This window comes from Salvelinus sp. IW2-2015, linkage group LG1 (assembly GCF_002910315.2).
Source record: "Salvelinus sp. IW2-2015 linkage group LG1, ASM291031v2, whole genome shotgun sequence".
In the NCBI taxonomy this organism is placed as follows: Eukaryota; Metazoa; Chordata; class Actinopteri; order Salmoniformes; family Salmonidae; genus Salvelinus; species Salvelinus sp. IW2-2015.
In genome coordinates this window covers 10,981,912-11,008,343 of record NC_036838.1, presented here as the reverse complement: position 1 = coordinate 11,008,343, position 26,432 = coordinate 10,981,912, and the positions used below count along the sequence as shown (strand labels likewise).

At 42.0% G+C, this 26,432-nt stretch overlaps 1 protein-coding gene across 6 annotated transcripts in view; it reads right to left on the bottom strand.

The window, feature by feature from the left end:
* Positions 1-26,432, bottom strand: part of tmem63ba (transmembrane protein 63Ba) — a 96,899-nt gene that overhangs the window by 5,996 nt on the left and 64,471 nt on the right. For all 6 annotated transcript variants that reach the window (XM_023983023.2, XM_023983041.2, XM_023983035.2 and 3 more), the window contains 9 exons: positions 24,719-24,842; positions 24,477-24,610; positions 24,142-24,279; positions 16,231-16,384; positions 15,112-15,218; positions 10,603-10,689; positions 8,080-8,145; positions 7,643-7,805; positions 7,454-7,559 (listed from right to left, as the gene is read on the bottom strand). In XM_023983023.2, coding sequence (XP_023838791.1) covers positions 7,454-7,559; positions 7,643-7,805; positions 8,080-8,145; positions 10,603-10,689; positions 15,112-15,218; positions 16,231-16,384; positions 24,142-24,279; positions 24,477-24,610; positions 24,719-24,842 — 1,079 coding nt within the window. The remainder of the gene's footprint in view (positions 1-7,453; positions 7,560-7,642; positions 7,806-8,079; positions 8,146-10,602; positions 10,690-15,111; positions 15,219-16,230; positions 16,385-24,141; positions 24,280-24,476; positions 24,611-24,718; positions 24,843-26,432) is intronic.

Genomic DNA, 26,432 nt, shown 5'->3' with positions numbered 1-26,432 from the left:
TTCCAGGGGACTACCTCATGAAACTGGTTGAGAGAATGCCAAGAGTGTGCAAAGCTGTCATCAAGGCAAAGGGTGGCTACTTTGAAGAATCTCAAATATAAATATATTTGGATTTGTTTAACACTTTTTTGGTTACTACATGATTCCATAGTTTGTCTTCACTATTATTCTAGAATGTAGAAAATAGTAATACCAAAGAAAAACCCTGGAATGTGTAGGTGTCCAAACATGACTGTTACTGTATGTAAAACATATTTAAACATAAAAAAAAAACACCCAAAATCAAACATGTAAATACATTTATGAAATATGTGACATTCACTGAGTGTACAAAAAACATTAGGAGCACCTGCTCTTCCCATGACATAGACTGACCAGGTGAATCCAGGTGAAAGCGCTCATCCCTTATTGAGGTCACCTTCAAATTAGTGTAGATCAGTGGTTCCCAAACTTTTTATAGTCCCATACCCTTTCAAACATTCAACCTCCAGCTGCATACCCCTCTAGCACCAGGGTCAGCACACACTCAAATTTTGTTTTTTGCCATGATTGTAAGCCTGCCACACACAAGCACTATACGATACATTTATTAAACTAAGAATGAGTGTGAGTTTGTCACAACCCAGCTTGTGGGAAGTGACAAAGTGCTCTTATAGGACCAGGGCACAAATAATAATAACAATCAATAATTTTGCTCTTTATTTAACCATCCTTACATATAAAACCGTATTTGTTCATCGAAAATTGTGAATAACTCACCACAGGTTAATGAGAAGGGTGTGCTTGAAAGGATGCACATAACTCTGCAATGTTGGGTTGTATTGGAGTCTCTCAGTCTTAAATCCTTTTCCACACACAGTCTGTGCCAGCATTTCATTTTCATGCCAATCAGGGCCGAGAATCCACTCTCACATAGGTACGTGGTTGCAAAGGGCATGCGATTTGCCGAGGCAGGATACTCTGAGCGCAGCCCAATTCAGAAATCTGGCAGTGGCTTCTGATTAAATTACATTTTCACAGATCCGCTTGTTGCAATTTTGATGAGGCTCTCTTGTTCAGATATCGGTCAGTGGACTGGAGGCAGGGCATGAAAGGGATAACGAATCCAGTTGATTGTGTCATCCATTTCGGGAAAGTACCTGCGTAATAGGGCATCCAACTGACTCAGGTGCTTTGCTATATTACATTTGACATTGTCTGTAAGCTTGAGCTCATTGCACACAAAAAAATCATACAATGATGGAAAGACCTGTGTCTTGTCCTTGTTAATGTAGACAGAGAAGATCTCCAACTTCTTAAGCATAGCCTCAATTTTGTCCCGCACATTGAATATAGTTGCGGAGAGTCCCTGTAATCCTACATTCAGATCATTCAGGCGAGAAAAAACATCACTCAGATAGGCCAGTCATGTGAGAATCTCATCATCATGCAAGCGGTCAGACAAGTGAAAATGATGGTCAGTAAAAATAAACTTAAGCTCTCAATTAAAAAAAACGTGTCAATACTTTGCCCCTTGATAACCAGCACCTCTGTATGTTGTAAAAGCGTTACATGGTAGCTGCCCATATCATTGCATAGTGTAGAAAATACACAAGAGTTCAGGGACCTTGCTTTAATAAAGTTAACCATTTTCACTCTAGTGTCCAAAACATCTTTCAAGCTGTCAGGCATTAATTCCCTTGGCAGCAAGAGCCTCTCGGTGGATGCTGCAGTATAGATGGATGCTGCAGTGTACCCAAGTGCTGTCGTGACCAACTGCTTGCACGCACGTTACCACTCCACTATGTCTCCCTGTCGTGGCTTTTGCACCATCAGTACAGATACCAACACATCCTGACCACCAAAGTCCATTTAATGTCACAAAGCTGTCCAGTACAACTCTCCTGTTTTCCTGGTTTCCTGTGGTTTGCAGAAAAGGATGTCTACCTTAATTGACCCCCCATAAACGCAACGGACATATACCAAGAGCTGTGCCAGGCCCGCCACGTCTGTTGACTCATCCAGCTGTAACGCATAGAATTCACTGGCTTGTATGCAAAGCAGTAACTGTTTCAAAACATATCCTGCCATGTCACTGATGCGTTGTGAAACAGTGTTGTTTGATGAATGCATTGTCTGTATAGTTTTGGCCTTTTCCCCCAGCATTGTCCCAGCCATATACACAGCAACATTAAGAATTAAGTCCTCCACAATAGTATGGGGCTTGCCTGTCCTAGCCACTCGGTAGCTCACCATATAAGACGCTTCTAGCCCCTTCTTTATTAATGGGTATCCTGTTGCTTTTTATACACGTCTACTACTCGATAAGTCGTCTTAATTCTGCTCAAAAACTTCCAGTGGCTTTATTTTTCAAATTGGCATGCTATTTTGGGTTTTCTAAATGTCTGCGGCAAGACTGAAAGGTTTCCATTGGAGTTTGTGACGATAGTACTTAATGGCACATAACAACATGTGGCTGAGGAAAGGCATCTACTCCAATAAAAGTGACCCCAACATCAATGTATTACTCATCAATATTTGCGCCTCTTCAATGGGTCCACGTCCCTGTCTGTTGTTGGTGCTTTCAGTAAGGGACTGTAGCTCTTCAGCTGCATCCAGGATCCGATGGCCTAGAACTGGAGGAGGGGGGATTTGGGGGAACTAGGAGGGAGACAGACGAACGGAATATTAGGAGGGGGAGAAGGGATTTTACGGGGGAAGCGGATCGGGAAAAGGAGAGGGATAGGAGAAGAGACGGGGGAGAGGACAGCGTAAAGATAGATAGGGCTGAACGTCGGAGAGGGATGAAGGGAAAAAAGGGGAAGAGGGAAGGGACGTGAGAAGAGAGAGGGAGGGAAAGGCCAGGATGGAGATCACAATGTCAGTGTCCATGCTAGCTGGCAAACAACAAATGTAGAATTACTGATGCTAGCATGGATGTGCTCATGAAGCAGAACAACTTGTGTTGTCGACAGGTGCAGGTGTAGTACTGCTGGTATGTCCCGACATTGAATATAGTTGCGGAGAGTTGGTACGTGGTGAGCTGGTATGTCTCTGTATGGACGCGGGCCATACTTTTTTTTTTTACCATTTATCCATTTTCGAGCAAAAGAATGAGCAGCAGCTACGTTTGGCTAATTCCCACGAGAGAGTAACGGTTAATGTGATTGGATGTTAATTATTTTACTAGGCGACCTGTATATGACATTGTGTTATTTGCTGAACATAGATGGTTTAATATTATTTTTGTCCGTGAAAGAGGCTACTCAGGCAAGAAAAAACCTCACCAAATATATAGCCCCGTTGGAACATATAGATGGACTGTTTTGAAAATGTGAGGAGAAAAAAGGGTTTTTATTTTGACGCGCCCCGACGGCATTGCGCGTACCCCAGTTTTGGGAATACCTGGTGTAGATGAAATGGAGGAGATACAGTGGGGCAAAAAGTATTTAGTCAGCCACCATTGTGCAAGTTCTCCCCACTTAAAAAGATGAGAGGCCTGTAATTTTCATCATAGGTACACTTCAACTATGATAGACAAAATGAGAAAAAAAATACAGAAAATCACATTGTAGGATTTTTTAATTAATTTATTTGCAAATTATGGTGGAAAATAAGTATTTGGTCAAATAACAAAAGTTTCTCAATACTTTGTTATATACCTTTGTTGGCATGACAGAGGTCAAACGTTTTTGTAAGTCTTCACAAGTTTTCACACACTGTTGCTGGTATTTTGGCCCATTCCTCCATGCAGATCTCCTCTAGAGCAGTGATGTTTTGGGGCTGTTGCTGGGCAACACGGACTTTCAATCCCTCCAAAGATTTTCTATGGGGTTGAGATCTGGAGACTGGCTAGGCCACTCCAGGACTTGAAATGCTTCTTACGAAGCCACTCCTTCGTTGCCCGGGCGGTGTGTTTGGGATCATTGTCATGCTGAAAGACCCAGCCACGTTTCATCTTCAATGCCCTTGCTGATGGAAGGAGTTTTCACTCAATCTCACGATACATGGCCCATTCATCTTTCCTTTACACGGATCAGTCGTCCTGGTCCCTTTGCAGAAAAACAGCCCCAAAGCATGATGTTTCCACCCCATACTTCACAGTAGGTATGGTGTTCTTTGGGATGCAACTCAGCATTTCTTGTCCTCCAAACACGAACGAGTTGAGTTTTACACAAAAAGTTCTATTTTGGTTTCATCTGACCATATGACATTCTCCAATCTTCTCTGGATCATCCAAATGCTCTCTAGCAAACTTCAGACGGGCCTGGACATGTACTGGCTTAAGCAGGGGGACACGTCTGGCACTGCAGGATTTGAGTCCCTGGCGGCGTAGTGTGTTACTGATGTAGGCTTTGTTACTGTTGTCCCAGCTCTCTGCAGGTCATTCACTAGGTCCCCCTGTGTGTTCTGGGATTTTTTCTCACCGTTCTTGTGATCATTTTGACCCCATGGGGTGAGATCTTGCGTGGAGTCCCAGCTCGAGGGAGATTATCAGTGGTTTGTATGTCTTCCATTTCCTAATAATTGCCTCCACAGTTGATTTCTTCAAACCAAGCTGCTTACCTATTGCAGATTCAGTCTTCCACGCTGGTGCAGGTCTACAATTTTGTTCTGGTGTCCTTTGAACAGCTCTTTGGTCTTGGCCATAGTGGAGTTGGAGTGTCTGACTGTTTCGAGGTTTGTGGCACAGGTGTTTTTAATCACTGATAACAAGTTCAAACAGGTGCCATTAATACAGGTAACGAGTGGAGGACAGAGGAGCCTCTTAAAGAAGAAGTTACAGGTCTGTGAGAGCCAGAAATCTTGCTTGTTTGTTGGTGACCAAATACTTATTTTCCACCATAATTTGCAAATAAATTCATAAAAAATCCTACAATGTGATTTTCTGGATTTTTTTCTCTCATTTTGTCTGTCATAGTTGAAGTGTACCTATGATGAAAATTACTTGCACAATTGGTGGCTGACTAAATACTTTTTTGCCCCATTGTAGGTAAAAAAATATATATTTTTAAGCCTTGAGAAAATTGAGACATGGATTGTGTATGTGTGCCATTCAGAGGGGTATGGTAGTAGGTGCCAGGTGCACTGGCTTTTCACGCTCAATGGTTTCCTGTGTGTATCAAGAATGGTCCACCACCCAAAGGACATTGAGCCAACTTGACAACTGTGGGAAGCATTGGAGTCAACATGTGGAATGCTTGACACCTTGTAGAGTCCATGCCCCGGCGAATTTAAGCTGTTCCTACTGTTTTGTACACTCAGTGTATATTAGATTTATCTATATGAAATTCATATCAATATATTAGGATTCGGAATGGATAAATGATACAAGACAGATGATCGTGAGTGAATAGATGTCAAATTCTGGGAGCATCAAATACAATAATATCAAAACAAATTATCATCTTGGAGGACATCAAATGCTGCCAAAGCAGGAGTAATACTGCACAATCACGGTCCAAATTCGATATGTGGAAGCGCAACAGTATTATTGTGTCACCTTCTGGGACTAAATCAAACCAGACAACACCACATTTCTCATAAATTAGCAGTGACCTTGCAGGGCAACACTGCGAGAAGGTTATCTTCTGAACAGGCAATGTGATTGGGTGCCTTGCTGGTGCCATTCTAGCCACCTCTCCCTTCCTGTTGCTCCTCTGCAACTCATGAGCCGACAATGAGTCTTTCAGTACTACCAAGCAGACAGTAGGAGGAGACATTTTACCAGAGGAGAAGCAGACTTAAGGCGTCCACATCCAAACCAACACAATGTCAAATACACGAAATGGGTCAAAATGTAATTGAAATATGCTTAATATTACATTGAAAAGCATTTTTACTACACATATTACTTATGTATCACTATGAACTTATATTTAACAAAAACAATTATTTTCACTGCAGACACTCCCATCTTCGCTGGTGTTGGCCTGTCTTTCCAAGTGCAGTGCCTTCAGAAAGTATTCACACCCCTTTACTTTTTCCACATTTTGTTGTGTTACAGCCTGAATATAAAAATTATTGCGATTTTTTGTCACTGGTCGTACCATAAATCATTTAGCTATTTGATTTTGAATTTTATGACCCCTTAAAGTATATAAAAAAATATAGAAAAATGATTTGATAAAATAGGGAATTTGGCCTTTATTACTATAGCCCATAGAAATGCATTGAATAATTGGCAAAAAAGACAGTCAAATCAATCATAAGAAATAAGGTTTTGAAGCGTCTGTCCTTTATCTAGGAGATCAAGACAGCTCAGGATTTACACATATTTAACTTTTTGGAGGTAGGCACAAAACTACCTCCATGCTTCCATTCCTTTTTTAAACCCGTACCGGTTACCTTCAGACCCGTGACACTTGTGGGGGTCGTGAAAATCTCCCCTTTTCACAGTGGGGTCACATTAGTTTGTTGTGTTACAGCCAGTGTATAAAATTTATAAAACTTACATTTTGTGTCACTGGCCTACACACAATACCCCATAATATCAAAGTGGAATTATATTTTTAGAAATTTTTACAAATAAAAAATGAATGAATGAAGCTGAAATGTCATGAGTCAATAAGTATTCAACCACTTTGTTATGGCAAGCCTAAATAAATTCTGGAATAAATATTTGCTTATCAAGTCACATAATACATTCCATGGACTGTGTGCAATAATAGTGCTTAACAATTTTTTTATGACTATCTGATCTATCTGTCCTGAATACAAAGTGTTGTATTGGATTTGCCCCAAACATAACACATTACCGAGTTCCAATCTCCATATTTTCAAGCATAGTGGTGGCAGCGTCATGTTATGTGTATGCTTGTAATCATTAAGGACTGGAGTTTTTCAGGATAAAAAAATAAATCGGGATGGAGCTAAGCACAGGGGAAATCCTAAAGGAAAAGCTGATTCAGTCTGCTTTCCACCAGACAGTAGGAGATGAATTAACTTTCAGCAGGACAATAACCTAAAACACAAGGCCAAATCTACACTGCAGGTGTTTACCAAAAAGACAGTGAATGTTCCTGAGTGGCCGTGTTACAGTTTTGACTTAAATCTACTTGAAAATCTATGGCAAGACCTGAAAACGGTAATACCTAACAACATATACCCAATACACACAAATCTAAGTAGGAAATAATTAAGACTATATATGGACGAGCGATGTCAGAGCAGAACTGACTACAACCAATTTGACAGAGCTTGAAGAATTTTGAAAAGAATAATGGGCAAATATTGCACAATCCAGGTGTTGAAAGCTCTTAGAGACTTACCCAGAAAGACTCACAGCTGTAATCGCTGCCAAAGGTGCTTCTACAATTTATCTATTTCATTTTCCATACATTTGCAAAAAAAATTGAAAACATGTTTTCACTTTGTCATTATGGTGTACTATGTGTAGATAGGTGAGAAAACAAATCTCCCCCCTCTCTCCCTCTTACCCCTTTCCTCTCTGGGGAGAGGTGGGCTGACTCACCAAAGGGGACGATGATTGGACAGGTGATGCTGTATGTCATAACTACAGTGAAGACGGACATCATCCAGGCGTAGGCCGCTCCAAACTGGAATTCAAACGCTTGATGCTGTAGACACGAAAACATTCAGCATTGAAAAGTCAATTGAACTTGAGCACGGCAGCGGCAATATATTCCTTAAGGACTCTTACCCTCTTTACGTTGCGCCTCTCTGCAGAGGAACGGGCCAGGGACAGTCGGATCATATACATGAGCAAGCCTGGAATCCGCAGCAGGTCCATGGCGTTACCGATAAACGCTGAGGCGATGACATAGTTGACAAAGAAGGCTCCGTTGTCAGGGAGGAAGACACACCTTAAACAGGGGGAGGCACCACCAGTGTGATTAGATAGCATTTACCATAGTACTGTAAATACATTTCACTGGTATTTACGAGTAATGGCCTGACAAATCACACAGTAATTATGCTTTGGTTTCATTGAGAGAAACGCTGTTATGTACCAGGTAATTAGCAATTGTGTTGAAAGTACAGTACCAGGAAGTACTACATATTTTCCCCATAATACCAGGCAAATACCAGCAATAAATCTTAACTACATACCTCTTTTATAAAAATATAAATACTTACTCAAATCTGACAGTGGCGTCAGCAAGGAATTTCTTATCAAACAGCCAGCGGAAGAAGACATCCAAACTGTATTAAAAGCAACAACAAAAAAATGAAATCAAATTAGCTTTCCTGGGCGGGTCATAATTTGGTTGAAATCTGTAGGCAGATATTGGTTGATTATTCATGTGCCACTTATTTGATAAACTAATTTGGCAAAAACAGAGCAAGACCGATCTCCACAAGGCATTTGGGCCAAGGTGGACTTGCACAGCCAGGCACTGTAACTTCCTACTTAGGGCCAAGGAAAACTACTGTATTTCACCTGCTGATTTCTACGGCTAAACCTCTAAATCTCTTTCCAGGTGCCAGGTATAAGATTTGCCCTTACATTTACGATTTCATGTACAGTTATATTTCAAAAAGCCTTCCATGATAGCATAAGAAATATAGCAACAGGTTTTTGGGGTAATTAATGACATTGTCCAGGACTTTTGCAAACTTTTTAGCCAGTAGTTCTCAAAGTAGCGCTCACGAGCCATAAATGGACCCCCGAAAACTGCGTACTACGTCACATAAGTGCAGATACAGTGGGGAGAACAAGTATTTGATACACTGCCGATTTTGCAGGTTTTCCTACTTACAAAGCATGTAGAGGTCTGTAATTTTTATCATAGGTACACTTCAACTATGAGAGACGGAATCTAAAACAAAAATCCAGAAAATCACATTGTATTGATTTTAAGTAATTAATTTGCATTTTATGCATGACATAAGATATTATACATCAGAAAGCAAAAGAACTTAATATTTGGTACAGAAACCTTGTTTTGCAATTACAAGAATCATACGTTTCCTGTAGTTCTTGACTAGGTTTGCACACACATGCAGCAGGATTTGGCCCACTCCTCCCTACAGATCTTCTCCAGATCCTTCAGTTTCGGGGCTGTGCTGGGCAAACGACTTTCAGCTCCCTCCAAAATTTTCTATTGTTCAGTCTGGAGAACTGGCTAGGCCACTCCAGCCTTGAGATGCTTCTTACGGAGCCACTCCTTATTGCCATGGCTGTGTTTTCGGTCGTTGTCATGCTGGAAGACCCACCACGACCCATCTTCAATGCTCTTACTGAGGAAGGGTGTTGTCCAAATCTCGCGATACATGGCCCATCCATCCTCCCCTCAATACGGTGCAGTTGTCCTTCCCCTTTGCAGAAAAGCTCCCCAAAGAATGATGTTTCCACCTCCATGCTTCACGGTTGGGATGGTGTTCTTGGGGTTGTACTCATACTTCTTCTTCCTCCAAACACGGCGAGTGGATTAGACCCAAAGCTCTATTTTTGTCTCATCAGACCACAATGACCTTCTCCCATCCTCCTCGGATCATCCAGATGGTCATTGGCAAACTTCAGACAGGCCTGGACATGCACTGGCTTAAGCAGGGGGACCTTGCGTGCGCTGCAGGATTTTAACCATGACGGCGTAGTCTTTACTAATGGTTTCTTTGAGACTGTGCCCAGCTCTCTTCAGGTCAGACCAGGTCCTGCGTGTAGTTCTGGGCATCCCTCAACCTTCCTCATGATCATTGATGCCCCACGAGTGAAATTTGCATGGAGCCCCAGAACGAGGGTGATTGACCTCATCTTGATCTTCCATTTCTAATAATTCGCCAACAGTTGTTCCTTCTCACCAAGCTGCTTGCCTATTGTCCTGTAGCCATCCCAGCCTGTGCAGGTCTACAATTTTATCCCTGATGTCCTTACACAGCTCTCTGTCTTGCCATTGTGGAGAGGTTGGAATCTGTTTGATTGAGTGTGGACAGTGTCTTTATACAGGTAACGAGTTCAAACAGGTGCAGTTAATACAGAGTAATGTGAGAACAGAGGGCTTCTTAAAGAAAAACTAACAGTCGTGAGAGCCAATCTACTGTGTAGGGATCAAATACTTATGTCATGCAATAAAATGCAAATTAATTATTTAAAAATCATACAATGTGATTTTCTGGATTTTTGTTTTAGATTCCGTCTCTCACAGTTGAAGTGTACCTATGATAAAAATTACAGACCTCTACATGCTTTGTAAGTAGGAAAACCTGCAAAATCGGCAGTGTATCAAATACTTGTTCTCCCCACTGTATGTGCACCATGTCATTGCACTCTCTTGCTCGCTGTCACTCAAATGGCGAATGGCTGAAACTCATTGGCAAAAGTCGAATTGCTAGGGGACTGACCCACGTGAGGGAAAATTTGGGGAAAATGCCGCAGCACAGTTTCCAGAAAAACAGTCGCTTTCATACTAGAGATTTAGTGGCTAATTGAGGGAACACAGTAATTCTGCTCATCGATTACGCAAAAACTACACATTGACACATCCAAAGCGGTAGGTTTAAAAAAAAAATAGTTAGTAGATGCCAAAGTTCCAGAGCATGTCTTTAAGGGATTTCATAAGGGATATTAGTTAAAAAAGTAAGGGGCATATTACCTTAGTTGAAATAACCAACGACCTGCATGAAATGTTTTGCGACTTTAAAACATAGTTTAACATGTACCTGCTAAGACCCAGTGAAGGCAGCAAGAGGACCATGAAGATGAGGAAGGTGTAGCACTTGTGCATGGTGGTCCGGTTCTCCCCCGACCTGGCATAAAAAAAAAGAGAAAAAGGCCAATGTCACTGAAGGAGCATTAAATCACTTACATGATGATAATGGTCTATTTAATTTAGCTTCATGTATACTATGGCAGTTAAAAGATGAATTACAGTAACATACACAAGAAACAAATTTAAATTAATAAGATACAACAAATTTAAAATCAAAATGTCAGGGAGTTGAGGCAAGAAGGGAGGTAGAATGGTCTGAGCGGTGGAGGGAGGAGGGAGCATCTTGGTCACAGTCACAGCCAGGGAGCTCATTGGTTTTATCAAGAGTCAGAGACAGGTCCGCAGCCATCAGCACACCTCGCTGTCCCCGACGTCCGCAGCCTCTCCTTGTGGACTCTGTAGGTAGCTACTCCTCTTCACTACTAATTTGTATTACCCACTTGGGTGATGCCCCGGCAGCCGCGAGCGCCAGAAAGCCATCGGTAATCAAAGTAGTTGTCCTCATCTCTACAATTATACTAATTTAAGTGTGTGTGATCTTTAGAAAACCCAAAATCAAGTGGAAATAACATAGGTCAACTGAAAGAAACCCCTCCCATATATTTTGGTGATTCCCAACTGTCAACATCACATCTGCACAAAGAGCTGTTGGAATTAAAGATCTCTCAGAACATAACTTTAATGGACACATGTACTCTTAAACATCCAATGCAGTCGTTTTTATCTCAATACCAAATCATTTCTGGGTAACAATTAAGTAACTTACTGTGATTGTTTAAAATAAAATGATTAAAAAGAAACAAAAATAGCTTCTCTGCGGTCACAGACTTTTTGAGCAATTATTACAAGATGAGGGGAAAGTATTTTGATGAACTATTTTGAACTGGAATAAATGCTGCACTATTATCAATTACCAACACAATTCCAGTAAAAAAAGAAGATTGTAAGAAATACTGAAGCCTACCATTACTATATCCTACCCAACTGTTTTTTGCCACTATCATCCCAGTGGTTTTCAAACTTTTTGAACAGCGACCCTCAAAAAGGTGTGGTGCAACCCCTCACGCACACACATGCATGCACACGTAAACATACATCCACAATCGCGCCACAAGTGTAGCCTGTCATTACAGCCATAAACGGTGACGCATAAACTGCTCTTTACACCTGCATTTGGATCGGAAGGTCATTCATTTTAGTAGCCAATATCAACAAGGGCTATATCATGTCACTACTCTGGAGTCAACGCAGTTGGCTTGTGGTTAGTGTCTGACCTGAGATTGGAAGGTTGTGAGTTCAATCCCTGGCTGAGTTAAACCAAAGAGTGTAAAAATGGGACCTGATGCGTCTCTGCTTGGCACTCAGCATTAAGATGCTGTAGATTGAGGGTAGGCCCTGTGCTAGACTAGCGTCCTGTCCAGACTCGCGCTACAGAAACAGGAGATCGGCTCCTACCCTATGAGCCGCTACGGCTCGCATAAGCTTGTGCAAGGCTACATCTGCATTGCTTGTTGTTTGGGGTTTTAGGCTGGGTTTCTGTATAGCACTTTGTGACATCGGCTGATGTAAAAAGGGCTTTACAAATACATTTGATTGACTGATTACTTACTCTGAAGTCCAGACAGAGCAAGCTAAATGATATGCCCTACTTGTAGCAGAGGTTCCAAGATCAGATGGAAAGCATATTCTGTCTGCACCGTGCCATCACCTTGGAGTGCAGCCTGTCGGCAGAGTCCACTTTGCCAGCTGGGTAGCCCTGTTCTTCCTCACAAATATTGTAATAAATTTGCCAGAATGTAACTTCATTCCATAATAATCTTCATCCCACAATATTGAAGGCATTGCGATGTTACATCTGCTTATCTTTAGAAGTATAGCCAGTAGGCACACAAACTAGGCCTGTCTGAAATATGAAAAAGATTAATCAAATCAGTTTTTGCCCAGCAAGTTATTTCTGGTCACTAACTTAGATATGCGAGCCAACCTTTGCGTGCCAATGCTGATGAATTTTTTAGGAGCATATACCCACGTGAGTGATTGAAAGCTGAACTGAGGTCCACACTAGTCCAGTTGGTGGTGGTAATGCACCTTAAAGTTTGTTGCCAACCACCATATAAAGTCCAAAGAAGAAGACTGAAGGAGGAGAGATTAGGCTTACCCTTTTATCTGTGGATTAATTGTCAGAGTAGAGGACCTTGTGTATTTCAGGTAAAATAATCCAATGTTTATATCCCAGGACAAATTAGCTAGCAACAGCAAGCTAGCTAGCTAAATGGCCATGAATATTTCATGCGTTTTCGACATGTCCCCAAATAAATAGAGTTCATTTTTATATTTGGTGTGGATGGACAAAATCAAGCATTGTCGTCATTCCATTCCCGTACTGTATATTGCAACACTTAAACATTTCTGTTTCATGTTTGATACGATACATTTTCACTTACCATTTCTTACCCTTTGAATGGGCGCGATGTTTATTGTGCACATGAACATTCGCAAGACTCATGAGGTAGAAGTGCTGTCAATGTATGATTTCCTTTGTTCATATTTCCCAGGTTATGTCGGAGTTCCGTGTGTCTGTGTCCTATCATTCTGGTTGTGCATAACATGCTGACTATACCGGGCACGTGCGTGTGTCTGCCATCGGGCGCATGTTGATTTTGTCCATCAAAATCCTGCCTCCTAGGGAGTTTTTCCTAGCCACTGTGCTTCTGTCTCTGCATTGCTTGATCTTTGGGGTTTTAAGCTGAGTATCTGTAAAGCACTTTGCTGATGTAAAAGGGCTTTATAAAATAAATCTGATTGATTGATAACTCATCATTTAGGGAAGAGCAACTCCAGTCCCCGCCGTGTTTGCCGATTTCTGTCCTTTACACCAAATCAGCAACTCATTTGGACCTGGAAAATCCCTAGGACCAGTATGGCCTAACCTACGGTGCAACTTGCAAAGCATACACACTACCGGTTAAAAGTTTTAGAACACCTAATCATTCAAAGGTTTTTCCTTATTTTTTACTGTTTTCTACATTGTAGAGTAATAGTGAAGACATCAAATCTATGAAATAACACATATGGAATCATATAGTAACCAAAAGTGTATTTTTGAAATATGTGAAATTCTTTAAATAGCCACCCTTTGCCTTGATGACAGCTTTGCACACTCTTGGCATCCTCTCAACCAGCTTCACCTGGAATGCTTTTCCAACAGTCTTGAAGGAGTTCCCACATATGCTGAGCACTTGTTGGCTGCTTTTCCTTCACTCTGCGGTCCGACTCATCCCAAACCATCTCAATTTGGTTGAGGTCGAGGGATTGTGGAGGCCAGGTCATCTAATACAGCACTCCACCACTCTCCTTGTTGGTAAAATAGCCCTTACACAGCCTGGAGGTGTGTTGGGTCATTGTTCTGTTGAAAAACAAATGATAGTCCCACTAAGCGCAAACCAGATGGGATGGCGTATCACTGCAGAATGCTGTGGTAGAAATGCTGGTTAAGTGTGCCTTGAATTCTAAATAAATCACAGACAGTGTCACCATAACACCTCCTCCTCCATGCTTTACAGTGGGAAATACATCGGTTCATCCACACCGCGTCTCACAAAGACACCGCAGTTGGAAACAAAACTCCAGACCAAAGGACAAATAACCCCCGGTCTAATGTCCATTGCTCGTGTTTCTTGGCCCAAGCAAGTATCTTCTTCTCATTGGTGTCCTTTAGTAGTGGTTTCTTTGCAGCAATTCGAGTATTTAGGCCTGATTCACACAGTCTCCTCTGAACAGTTGATGTTGAGATGTGTCTGTTACTTGAACTCTGTGAAGCATTAATTTGGGCTGCAATCTGAGGTGCAGTTAACTCTAATGAACTTAGCCTCTGCAGCAGAGGTAACTCTGGGTCTTCCTTTCCTGTGGCGGTCATCATAGCCAGTTTCATCATAGCAGTTGAAGGCTTTTACGACTGCACTTTAAGAAACTTGAAAAGTTCTTGATATTTTCTGGATTGACTGCCCATGTCTCTTTGCATATTTGAGCTGTTCTTGACATTATATGGACTTGGTATTTTACCAAATAGGGCTATCTTCTGAATTCCCCCCTTACCTTGTCACAACACAACTGATTGGCTCAAACGTATTAAGGAAAGAAATTCCACAAATTAACTTTTAACAAAGCACACCTGTTAATTGAAATGCATTCCAGGTGACTACCTCATGAAGCTGGTTGAGAGAATGCCAAGGGTGTGCAAAGCTGTCATCAAGGCAATGGATGGCTATTTGAAGAATCTCAAATATAAAACACTTTTTTGGTAACTACATGATTCCATATGTGTTATTTCATCGTTTTGATGTCTTCACTATTATTCTACAATGTAGAAAATTGTAAAAATAAACAAAAACCCTTGAATTAGTAGGTGTTCTAAAACTTTTGACCGGTAGTTTAGTTAGGACAGGAAAGTGAACAGTACCTCGTCCAGTGTTTCTCGAAGAAAGCAGAGTAGTAGACGATGGTGGGCAGCAGGGCAGAGAAAGCCCACAGGAGCAAAGTAGGGAAGAACTGGGTGATGATGGGGTTCTGGAGAAAAATGACAGGGGAACAGACAGACAGACATTTCCTCAACTGTCAACAAAGCCTTGCTCCGCAAAGGCCCTCAGATTCAGCTCTGTACCAAAAAGCATTAGATTCTGTCCAACTGCAATCTATAACACCATGCTAAGAACAATGACAATTCTCTCTGACCAAAGTACTAATGCAGGGCAGGGTATGACTATTAAATTACGTCAGAAGCTTTGCTGGTTTTGATTCTTACCCTCTAATCAAGGGCTGAATCAGACCTGGGAAAGCAGGGTTGTGTTCATTAAAGGCATGAAATTAAATGGAAAGTGACTACATGGGATTCACCAATAACAATGGTCATTTTCCCTTTTCCGTTACAAAACATTTAAAACGTTATTTTGTGGTCTACCCTAATACAGTGTTTATTCAAACCTCTCCTCGGGGATCTCCAGACGTTTCAAAATCTTTGTGTAACCCTGAACTAGCTCTCACCTAAATGACCTAGTCAAAGGCTTGATGATTGTTGACAAGTTGAATCAGGTTTGCAAGCTCTGGAATATATAAAATACATGGAACAGCTGGGGGTTTAAGAACCACTGCCCTAATAAACACAACCCAGATTAACTCTGGTCAATCAATGACATTCAATTAACAAACAAGTAGAAATGAAAACTAGCAGTGATATGGATTTCTAGGGCTGGAATAAATAGCCCTGTACAAGGGCGTACTAGCAATTTCACAGTGCATCATTTTCTTTCATTATGTCAACGTATAATCAATTTGAGATGTTTCAGTTGACAAAGCCTTTTTTTAAATACATATTTTAAAGGTATTTTCAGATTGAACATATAGTGGGAGAGAACGACAGTGGGAAAAGATAGAGAAAGGTTGTATCAAAGGGCAGAAGGCTGGATTCGAACCCATGCCGTTACTGAGGACCTGTGTAGCAGAGGCTGTTAGACCAGCCAGGCCACGACAAAACCTTTGATATGTAGTGAAATACATTGGGGGATATCGAAGATTTCCTTACATTGAGATACTCCACAGGCTTGGTGACGTTAAACTTGTCCATCGTGGAGATAATGATGGCGGGCGTGGTGAGAAAGAAGAGCAGGAGGAAAAGGATGCAGTTGATGATGAAGCAGCGAATCCACCAGGAAACCCCCCCCAACGATAAATGCTCCCTGTCAGAGAGAAGTTGATATACACAGAGATCATTTGTAAATCATCCAACATTTAAACAAGTCATCCCAATATCCACATTAAATTGTTACCTTCATATCAGACTTAATACAATACCTTCTGGTAAGGTAATATAAATAAGAAAAATAGAACAGTAGTTTGTGTTCATCACTTAAAAGATGTCAATACAATCATAAGATTTGTTGATCTATCTACGGATATCAAATTTATCTACAAAAATTCACACCCGTGTGCAAACGCACATACTACTATTCCGTTTTATGGGCCCTGACCAATTGTGCTATTATTCTAAGAATTTTTTGCTGATCTTAACTTTTTGGTACATGATGTTACCGCCATCGTTTCCTATAACCGAAAGAGCTTCTGGATATCAGAACAACGATCCTCGATTTGGAAGAGGATTTCTACTTCAATGAGTCAGTGACGAAGGACAGGCCCAAACCACAGACATTCAAAAAAGGAAGAGGCAGCGTTATAGAGGCTGGCGTGTGGGATACCTGACGAGACTATGTCGACGAGTGGATAAACCACCTCTACCCTCCGTTCTATTGGCGAATGTGCAATCACTGGAGAAAAAAACTGGACGAGCTACGTTTGAGACTATCATATCGACATGATCTGAAGAAATCTAATATCCTATGTTTCTCCGAGTCGTGGCTGTTTTTTTCTATATAAACGGCAGGACATAACTGCAGCGTTGGGTAAATTCAAGGAGGGTGGTGTGCGTCTCTGTTAAAAGCTGATGCGCAATCTATATTAAGGAAGTCGAGGTTTTGCTCGCCTGAATGAGAATACCCCATGATAAGCTGTAGACTAGGTATTCCCAAACTGTGGTACGTCAAATAAAAACGTCAAATAAAAAAGATTTACATTATTAAAAATATATTTTTTTAAATTATGCATTTGTTGAAACTTTTTTTTCGTTCACATTTTCAAACAGTCCATTTGTATTTTCCAACGGGGAAATACATTTGGGTGAGTTTTCCCCCCCCCCTCGCCTGAGTAGCCTCGTTTCACTGCCAAAAATAAAAAATAAACCATCTAGTGTTCAGCGAAATAACAACACAATGTCAAATAATGAACATTCAATCACATTAACCCGTACTCTCTTGCGGGAATACTACTAACGGTATGTAGCCAAACATAGCTGCTGCTCATGTTATCTGTACTGATGGCGCAAAAGCCATGACAGGGAGACATAGGGAAGTAGTAACGCGCATGCAAGGAGTTGCTCCCGACACCACTTGGGTACACTGCAGAATCCACCTACACTGCAGCAGCCACCGAGAGGCTCTTGCTGCTAAGGGAATGCCTGACAGCTTGAAAGACGTTTTGGACACTACAGTGAAAAATGGTTAACTTTGTTAAAGCAAGGCCCCTGAACTCTTGTGTATTTTCTGCACTATGCAATGATATGGGCAGCGACAATGTAACGCTTTTACAACATACGCTGTTTTTTTTTGAGAAACGAGCTTAAAGTTTATTTTACTGACCATAATTTTCACTTGTCTGACAGCTTGCATGATGACGAGATTCTCACATGACTGGCCTATCTGGGTGATGTTTTTTCTCGCCTAAATGATCTGAATGTAGGATTACAGGGACTCTCCGCAACTATATTCAATGTGCGGGACAAAATTGAGGCTATGCTTAAGAAGTTGGAGCTCTTCTCTGTCTGCATTAACAAGGACAAGACACAGGTCTTTCCATCATTGTATGATTTTCTTGTGTGCAAATAAACTCAAGCTTACGGACAATGTCAAATGTGATATAGTGAAGCACCTGAGTGAGTTGGATGCCCTATTACGCAGGTGTTTTCCCGAAACGGATGACACAACCAACTGGATTCGTTATCCCTGCCCTGCCCTGCCCTGCCTCCAGTCCACTTACCGATGTCTGAACAAGAGCCTCATCGAAATTGCAACAAGCGGTTCTGTGAAAATTGAATTTAATCAGAAGCCACTGCCAGATTTCTGGATAGGGCTGCGCTCAGAGTATTCTGCCTTGGCAAAGCGTACTGTTAAGACAGAGATGGCCTTTGCAACCACGTACCTATGTGAGAGTGGATTCTCGGCCCTCACTGGCATGAAAACTAAATACAGGCACAGACTGTGTTGAAAATGATTTAAGACTGAGACTCTCTCCAATACAACATTGCAGAGTTATGTGTATCCTTTCAAGCACACCCTTTTCATTAACCTGTGGCGAGTTATTCACAATTTGATGAACCATTAAGGTTTATATGTAAGGATGGTTAAATAAAGAGAAAAATTATTGATTATTATTTGGGCCCTGGTCCTATAAAAGCACTTTGTCACTTCCCACAAGCCGGGCTGTGACAAAAACTCACATTCATTCTTATGTTTAATAAATGTATTGTATAGTGTGTGTGCGTGGCAGGCTTACAATCATGGCAAAAAACTAAATTTGAGAGTGTGCTGACCCTGGTGCTAGAGGGGGTACGCAGCTGGAGGTTGAATGTTTGAAGGGGTACGGGACTATAAAAAGCTTGGGAACACCTTTTATGATCTATGTAAATAGACAGATTCTAAATATCACCACAAACTGATGCTGGCTGGCACTAAAACCACACTCAACGAGCTGTATAGGGCCATAAGCAAACAAGATAATGCTCATCCAGAGGTGGCGCTCCTAGTGGCCGGTGTATTTTAATGCAGGAAAACTGAAATCAGTCTTAACTCATTTTTACCAGCATGTCACCGGTGCAACTAGAGGCGAAAAAAAAGATCACCTTTACGCCACACACAGAGACACATACAAAGCTCTCCCTCACCATCCACTTGGCACATCTCTATCCTCCTGATTCCTGGTTACAAGCAAGACTTTAAAATCAGGAAGTTCCAGTGAAGCACTCAATACAGAAGTGGTCTGATGAAGCGGATGCTGAGCTACAGGACTCGGGATTCATCCGATGGCATTGAAGAGTTTACCACAGTCATCGCCTTCATTAATAAGTGAATCTACAACGACATCCTCACCAGTGGAGGCTGGTGGGAGGAGCAATAGGAGGACAGGCTCATTGTAATGGCTGGAATTAATCAATTGGAACGGAGTCAAACATATGCTTCCTTATGTTTGATACCATTCCATTTATTCCATTCCAGCCATTACAAGGAGCCGGTCCTCCTTTAGCTCCTCCCACCAGCCTCCTATGGTCCTCAGAGTGACCATGCGTACATATCCCAATCAGAAGCCATGGATTACAGCCAACATCCACACTGAGCTAAATGCTACAGTCGCCGCTTTCTAGGAGCGGGACACTAATCTGCACGTTTATAAGAAATCCCGGGACGCCTTCCAAAGATCAAACAGGCAAAGTGTCAATACAGGACTAAGATCGAATCCTACTACACCGGCTCCGATGCTCGTCGGATGTGGTAGGGCTTGCATTCTATCAAGGATTACAAAAAGGGAAACCAAGCCACGAGCTGCCTAGTGATTCGAGCCTACCAGTCTAGCGAAATGCCTTCTATTCTTACTTCGAGTCAAGCAACACTGAACGATGCATGAGAGAACCAGCTGTTCTCGATGACTGTGTGATCACACTCTCCGTAGCCAATGCACTGGACGTTTTACTGTCCATATCAGGGGATCTCTTTACATGACACATTATTTATATTCTAGAGAATAAAGACCATTTCCAATGTACATTTTGAGTTTTGTGGATATGTACCATAAAAAGTCTGAATCCAGATGTGGCTTTTAGACATATGATATTGGGATTACGCCGCTTATCACACATGGACATTTCCTATGGCCGGATAAGGACTCATTCAATCAAATCAAGTTTATATAGCCCTTCGTACATCAGCTAATATCTCGAAGTGCTGTACAGAAACCCAGCCTAAAACCCCAAACGGCAAGCAATGCAGGTGTAGAAGCACTATATCCTGAGTATCCTGAGATATGTGACATCCTATTTTCTCTCTTCGTTTTGACAAATACTGACTGTATACATTGCATATCTGTTTTCTCAGCACACTCAAAATATGAAGATATATTGATTCCAGATATGCTTATTTTGGCTGAGGTCCATATCTGGATCTTGATTTGCTAAAGCATGATTTCTGATGCATTTGAGCTTTAAGCACATGCTCAATAATTTGACGAATATGAAATCCATATTTCTTTCACGCACAAATAATGTTTAGATACCCACCAGATATCATAAATGGTATGGCAGGATATTGACTCATTAGATATCCTGAGATAGGCCTGTGGATATCTTATTTTCTCTATATGATGACAAATATTGACAGTAGGCCTGCAAGGCATATTTTCTCAGTACATACAATGCATATGCTCTTGACTGAGGTCCATATCAGGATCTTGATATGCATTTTACTATGCTAAATAAGGAACATTTCTGATGCTTATTTGAGGACTTGCTCAAATATTACACCATGTCATTCTTTCAGAAACTAGCTATAATTTTGATATTGCCTCTGGATAATGGCGCGAATAAACTGCAGGCTAAAAGCACTGTAACTGGTAGCCTAGCAACAAGTTCCAACTGTCATTTTGGAATTTGGGCACCACAAATAAGTGTGTAAACTGTGTGTTCCAACTGACAACTGGATAGACAAAGAAGTGAGAAGCTGTTCAAAAAAATACCTCAAAGAAGTTAAAGCTAAAGTACGTATCTAATTTAGGATGTTTTTGTTATCTTAGTAACTAGAATCAGGAACGTTAGCTAAGTTCCTGACATATCGTACGGGTCTTATTCTGTAATTTCTGGGCTTTTTGTTTGTTTCTGTTTTTGTGTGGCTTAATCCAACTTGTATACTCATTCAGACTTAAAATATTTGCTCTATACAGCCAAAATGTACCCTTTAGATGGGAATGTAATTACGCTCCTTAGTAAAGACAGCAAAGATAAGTTGAGTACGTATGATACATGTTCTTTATGTGCTCTTGAATAAAAATGAATGTAATTTTTATTTTAATTTTAATAGAATATTCTACAAATATGTAAGCGGGTGCACGAGCATCAGGTGTATGTCTTGAACGTTGGGATTGGATGATTGTAGAAACCTTCCCATTACGGAGGATATCCTAGCTCCGTATATGAAAGGAAGGACATGCGTATCTGGAGCATGTCTACTCCTTATATCTAATAAAATGTCAGATACCCCGAAATATATAGATAAAGATATCCCCTGATGTTGATCCTTTTTGCCCAGTGACGTGAGTAAGACCTTGAAACAGGTTAACATACAAGGCCACAGGGCCAGGCGGATTACCAGGACACGTACTCAGAGCATGCGCTGACCAGCTGGCAAGTGTCTTCCCAGACATTTTCAACCTCTCTCTGACCCAGTCTGTAATACCAACATGTTTCAAGCAGACCACCATAATCCCTGTGCCCAAGAACGCCAATGTAACCCGTCTAAATGACTATGTGTAGCCCTCACATCTGTAGCCATGAAACACTTTGAAAGGCTGGTCATGGCTCACATCGTCCAAGACACCCTGGACCCACGCCAATTCGCCCCAACAGATTCACAGATTACGCAATCTCTATTGCACTCCACACTGCCCTTTCCCACGTGGAGAAAAGGAACACCTACGTGAAAATTGCTGTTCATTGACTACAGCTCAGCATTCAACACCATAGTGCCCTCCAAGCTTGTCACTAAGCTAAGGAACATGTGACTGAACACCACCCACTGCAACTGGATCCTGGACTTCCTGACGGGCCACCCCATGTGGTGAGGGTAGGCAACAACACATCCGCCACACTGACCCTCAACACGGGGGCCTCTCAGGGGTGCATACTTAGTCTCCTCCTGTAATCCCTGTTCACCCACGACTGCGTGGCCATGCACGACTCCAACACCATCATTAAGTTTGCCGATGACACGGCGGTGGTAGGCCTGATCACTGATGACGATGAGACAGTTTACAGGGAGGTGGTCAGAGACCTGGCAGTGTGGTGCTAGGACCACGACCTCCCCCAACGTCAGCGAGACAAAGTAGCTGATCGTGGACTACAGGAAACAGAGGGCCAAGCACTCCTGCATTCACTTCGACGGGGCTGTAGTTGAGTGGGTTTTGGGTTCCTCGGTGTTCACATCACTAAGGACCTATCATGGTCCAAACACACCAACACAGTCGTGAAGAGAGCACGGCAATGCCTCTTCCCTCTCAGGAGGCTGAAAAGATCTGTCAAGGGCCCTCGGATCCTCAAAAATTTCTACAGCTGCACCATTGAGAGCATCTTGATAGGCTCCCTGTCATCCAGGACCTCTATACTAGGCGGTGTCAGAGGAACGGCCTAAAAATTGTCAGACTCCAGCCACCCAAGTCATAGACTGTTCTCTCTGCTACCGCACGGCAAGCGATACCGGAGCGCCAAGTCTGGGACCGAAAGGCTCCTGAACAGCTTCTACCCCCAAGCCATAAGACTGCAGAACAGTTAATGAAATGGCTACCCAGAGTATTTTCATAGACCCCCTTTTTTCTTCGCACTGACTCTCTTACACTGGCTGTGGACCCCAGGAAGAGTAGCTGCTGCCTTCGCAACAGCTAATGGGGATCCTAATAAAATACCAACATACGGTCTATGCACACTTACTGGACTCATGGACACATACTACACTAACATTCCAATACACACACATGCATATTGATGCCACACACACTCACAGACACACTTTCACATATATGCTACTGTTACGCTGTTTATTACCTATCCTGATTGCCTAGTCACTTTTACGCCTACCTACATGTACATATTACCTCAATTACCTCGTACCCCTGAACATTGACTCCGTAACAGTACTTATTTTATATAACCTTGTACTTGTTTTTTAATTGTGTTACCATTGTCTTACTTTTTAACTCCGCAATGTTGGAAAAGGGCTAGTAAGTAAGCATTTAGCGGTAAATTCTACACCTGTTGTATTCGGCGCATGTGACAAATAACGTTTATTTTGATTTGATGGGGAGCCAGCTAAGCATGGGCAGAGAGACTGAGTGGGTTAAGTTATTGGCAAGCATTCAGTAAGCCGCAAAGCTCCAAAGTCAGGGGTTTAGGAAGAGCTGACTGGAGGTCATGGGGGCCTGAGGATCACTAATGACAAATACCCGTCATTACCCCATCCCCTCCATCCATAGCCACATTTTGTCATTGGGTGCAAAGGTGTGGAGTGCAGTCGCTCATGCAGAAAGGCCAAAAAGATCATCAAGGACCACAACCACCCGAACCACTGCCTGTTCACCCCGCTACCATCCAGAATGCAAGTTCAGTACAGGTGCATCAAAGCTGGGACCGAGAGAGTGAAAAACAGCTTCTATCTCAAGGCCTATCAGACTGTTAAACAGCCATCACTAACACAGAGAGAATGTATCACTAGTCACATTAATAATGCCACTTTAATAATGTTTATATTCATATATTCTTATTCCATTCCTTTATTTAGATTTGTGTGTATTAGGTAGTTGTTGAGGAATTGTTAGATTACATGTTAGATATTGCTGCACTTGTCGGAACTAGAAGCACAAGCATTTCGCTACATTCGCAATAACATCTGCTAACCATGTGTATATGACCAATAAAATTTGATTTGACGATAGTCCATTTTAGCCTCTCTTGCTGCCCCCTTTGTTCTACCTCAACATCATAGTTGGTGCTAGCCACATAGAAATATAATTAGTAGTACTCTAAATGCTATTTCTATGGCTGGCCCACCCTGCGCAGGACACCGTCTCTTACCAGCGCACGTTTTGAGGGTCAGGAGCATAGCTCACACTCCAGTTGTAGATGTGGAGACTTTCACTGAACTGGGATGACTTGGGCTCTTGGCGACATGTGCAGCCATGGCATTGGCAGGCATTGAAGTCCTTTAGGATTCTATGAAAAGTGGTAAATGGCAGGGAAATTGAGTAGGCTAAACAAGCTTTTATTACATATGGCATTTGGTGATGGCACTGATCTACTGAGGCATTTTGAAAGACCATCCTGCTCAGATATAGCAGAGCATGCATGCATGCATGCACAAACAAACACATACACCACAAAAACATCAACTTATGTCGAGATCGACTCACATTGCAGTCATGGCCTCATTCTGGAAAGTGACAAACGCCATGCCAAGAGGTTTAGTGTTGACCTTCTCTTTCTCCTTTCTGTACTCCTCCTTCAATTTGGCCTCCCGCTTAGTATAGAAGCTCACCGCCTCTTCCTGAAATACAATGACAGATTACACTTTACATAACATTGTACAGTAGTCTAATTTGCAAATGCCTAAAGGTACAGCCTAATAAATGTGATGGTTTTCTGGGTGTCTAACCTGCTCACAGCCTTTGATGACACAGCAGCAGAGGTGGCCACAGGGTTTGGGGTTGACCATGGTGGGCATGTGCTCTTTGGCCATGAGATCAGTGAAGAACTTTAAACTGCGCTCTGTCTTCTTCCTGTGAGGCGACACACACACACAAATCATATTGAGAGCTCTACACATGGTGCACACAACGCACAATCCTGCACAAATGCATGGTGACATACAGTATGTCCACACAATCCAATCAGAGCAGTACATACACTCGCAAACAGGCATATACAGTTGAAGTCTGAAGTTTACATACACCTTAGCCAAATACATTTAAACTCAGTTTTTCACAATTCCTGACATTAAATCCTAGTAAAAATTCCCTGTCTTAGGTCAGGTAGGATCACCACTTTATATTAAGAATGTGAAATGTCAGAACAATAGTAGAGAAAATGATTTATTTGAGCTTGTATTTCTTTCATCACATTCCCAGTGGGTCAGAAGTGTACATGCACTCAATTAGTATTTGGTAGCATTGCCTTTAAATTGTTTACCTTGGGTCAAACGTTTCAGGTACAATTCCACAAGCTTCCCACAATAAGTTTGGTGAATTTTGGACCATTCCTCCTGACAGAGCTGATGGAACCGAGTCAGGTTTGTAGGCCTCCTTGCTCTCACACGCTTTTTCAGTTCTGCCCACAAATGTTCTATAGGATTGAGGTCAGGGCTTTGTGATGGCCACTCCAATACCTTGACTTTGTTGTCCTTAAGCCATTTTGCCACAACTTTAGAAGTATGCTTTGGGTCATTGTCCATTTGGAAGACCCATTTGCGACCAAGCTTTAACTTCCTGACTGTTGTCTTAAGATGCTGCTTCAATATATCCACATAATTGTCCTCCCTCATGATGCCATCTATTTTGTGAAGTTCACTAGTCCCTCCTGCAGCAAAACACCCCCACCACATGATGCTGCCACCCCCATGCTTCACGGTTGGGATGGTGTTCCTCGGCTTGCAACCCTCCCTCTTTTTCCTCCAAACATAATGATGGTCATTATGGCCAAACAGTTCTATTTTGTTTCATCAGACCAGAGGACATTTCTCCAAAAAGTATGATCTTTGTCCCTATGTGCAGTTGCAAACCGTAGTCTGGCTTTCTTATGGTGGTTTTGAAGCAGTGGCTTCTTCCTTGCTGAGCGGCCTTTCAGGTTATGTCGATATAGGACTCGTTTTACTGTGGATTTAAATACTTTTGCACCTGTTGTTTCCTCCAGCATCTTCACAAGGTCCGTAACTGTTATTCTGGGACTGATTTGCACTTTTCGCACCAAAGTACATTCATCTCTAGGAGACAGAACGCGTCTCCTTCCTGAGCGGTATGACGGCTGCGCGGTCCCGTGGTGTTTATACTTGCGTACTATTGTTTGTACAGATGAACGTGGTACCTTCAGGCATTTGGAAATTGCTCCCAAGGATGAACCAGACTTGTGGAGGTCTTGGCTGATTTCTTTTGATTTTTCCATGATCAAGCAAAGAGGCACTGAGTTTGAAGGTAGGCCTTGAAATACATCCACAGGTACACCTCCAATTGACTCTAATGATGTCAATTTGCCCATCAGAAGCTTCTAAAGCCATGACATAATTTTCGGGAATTTTCCAAGCTGTTTAAAGGCACAGTCAACGTCGTGTATGTAAACTTCTGACCCACTGGAATTGTGATACAGTGAATTATAAG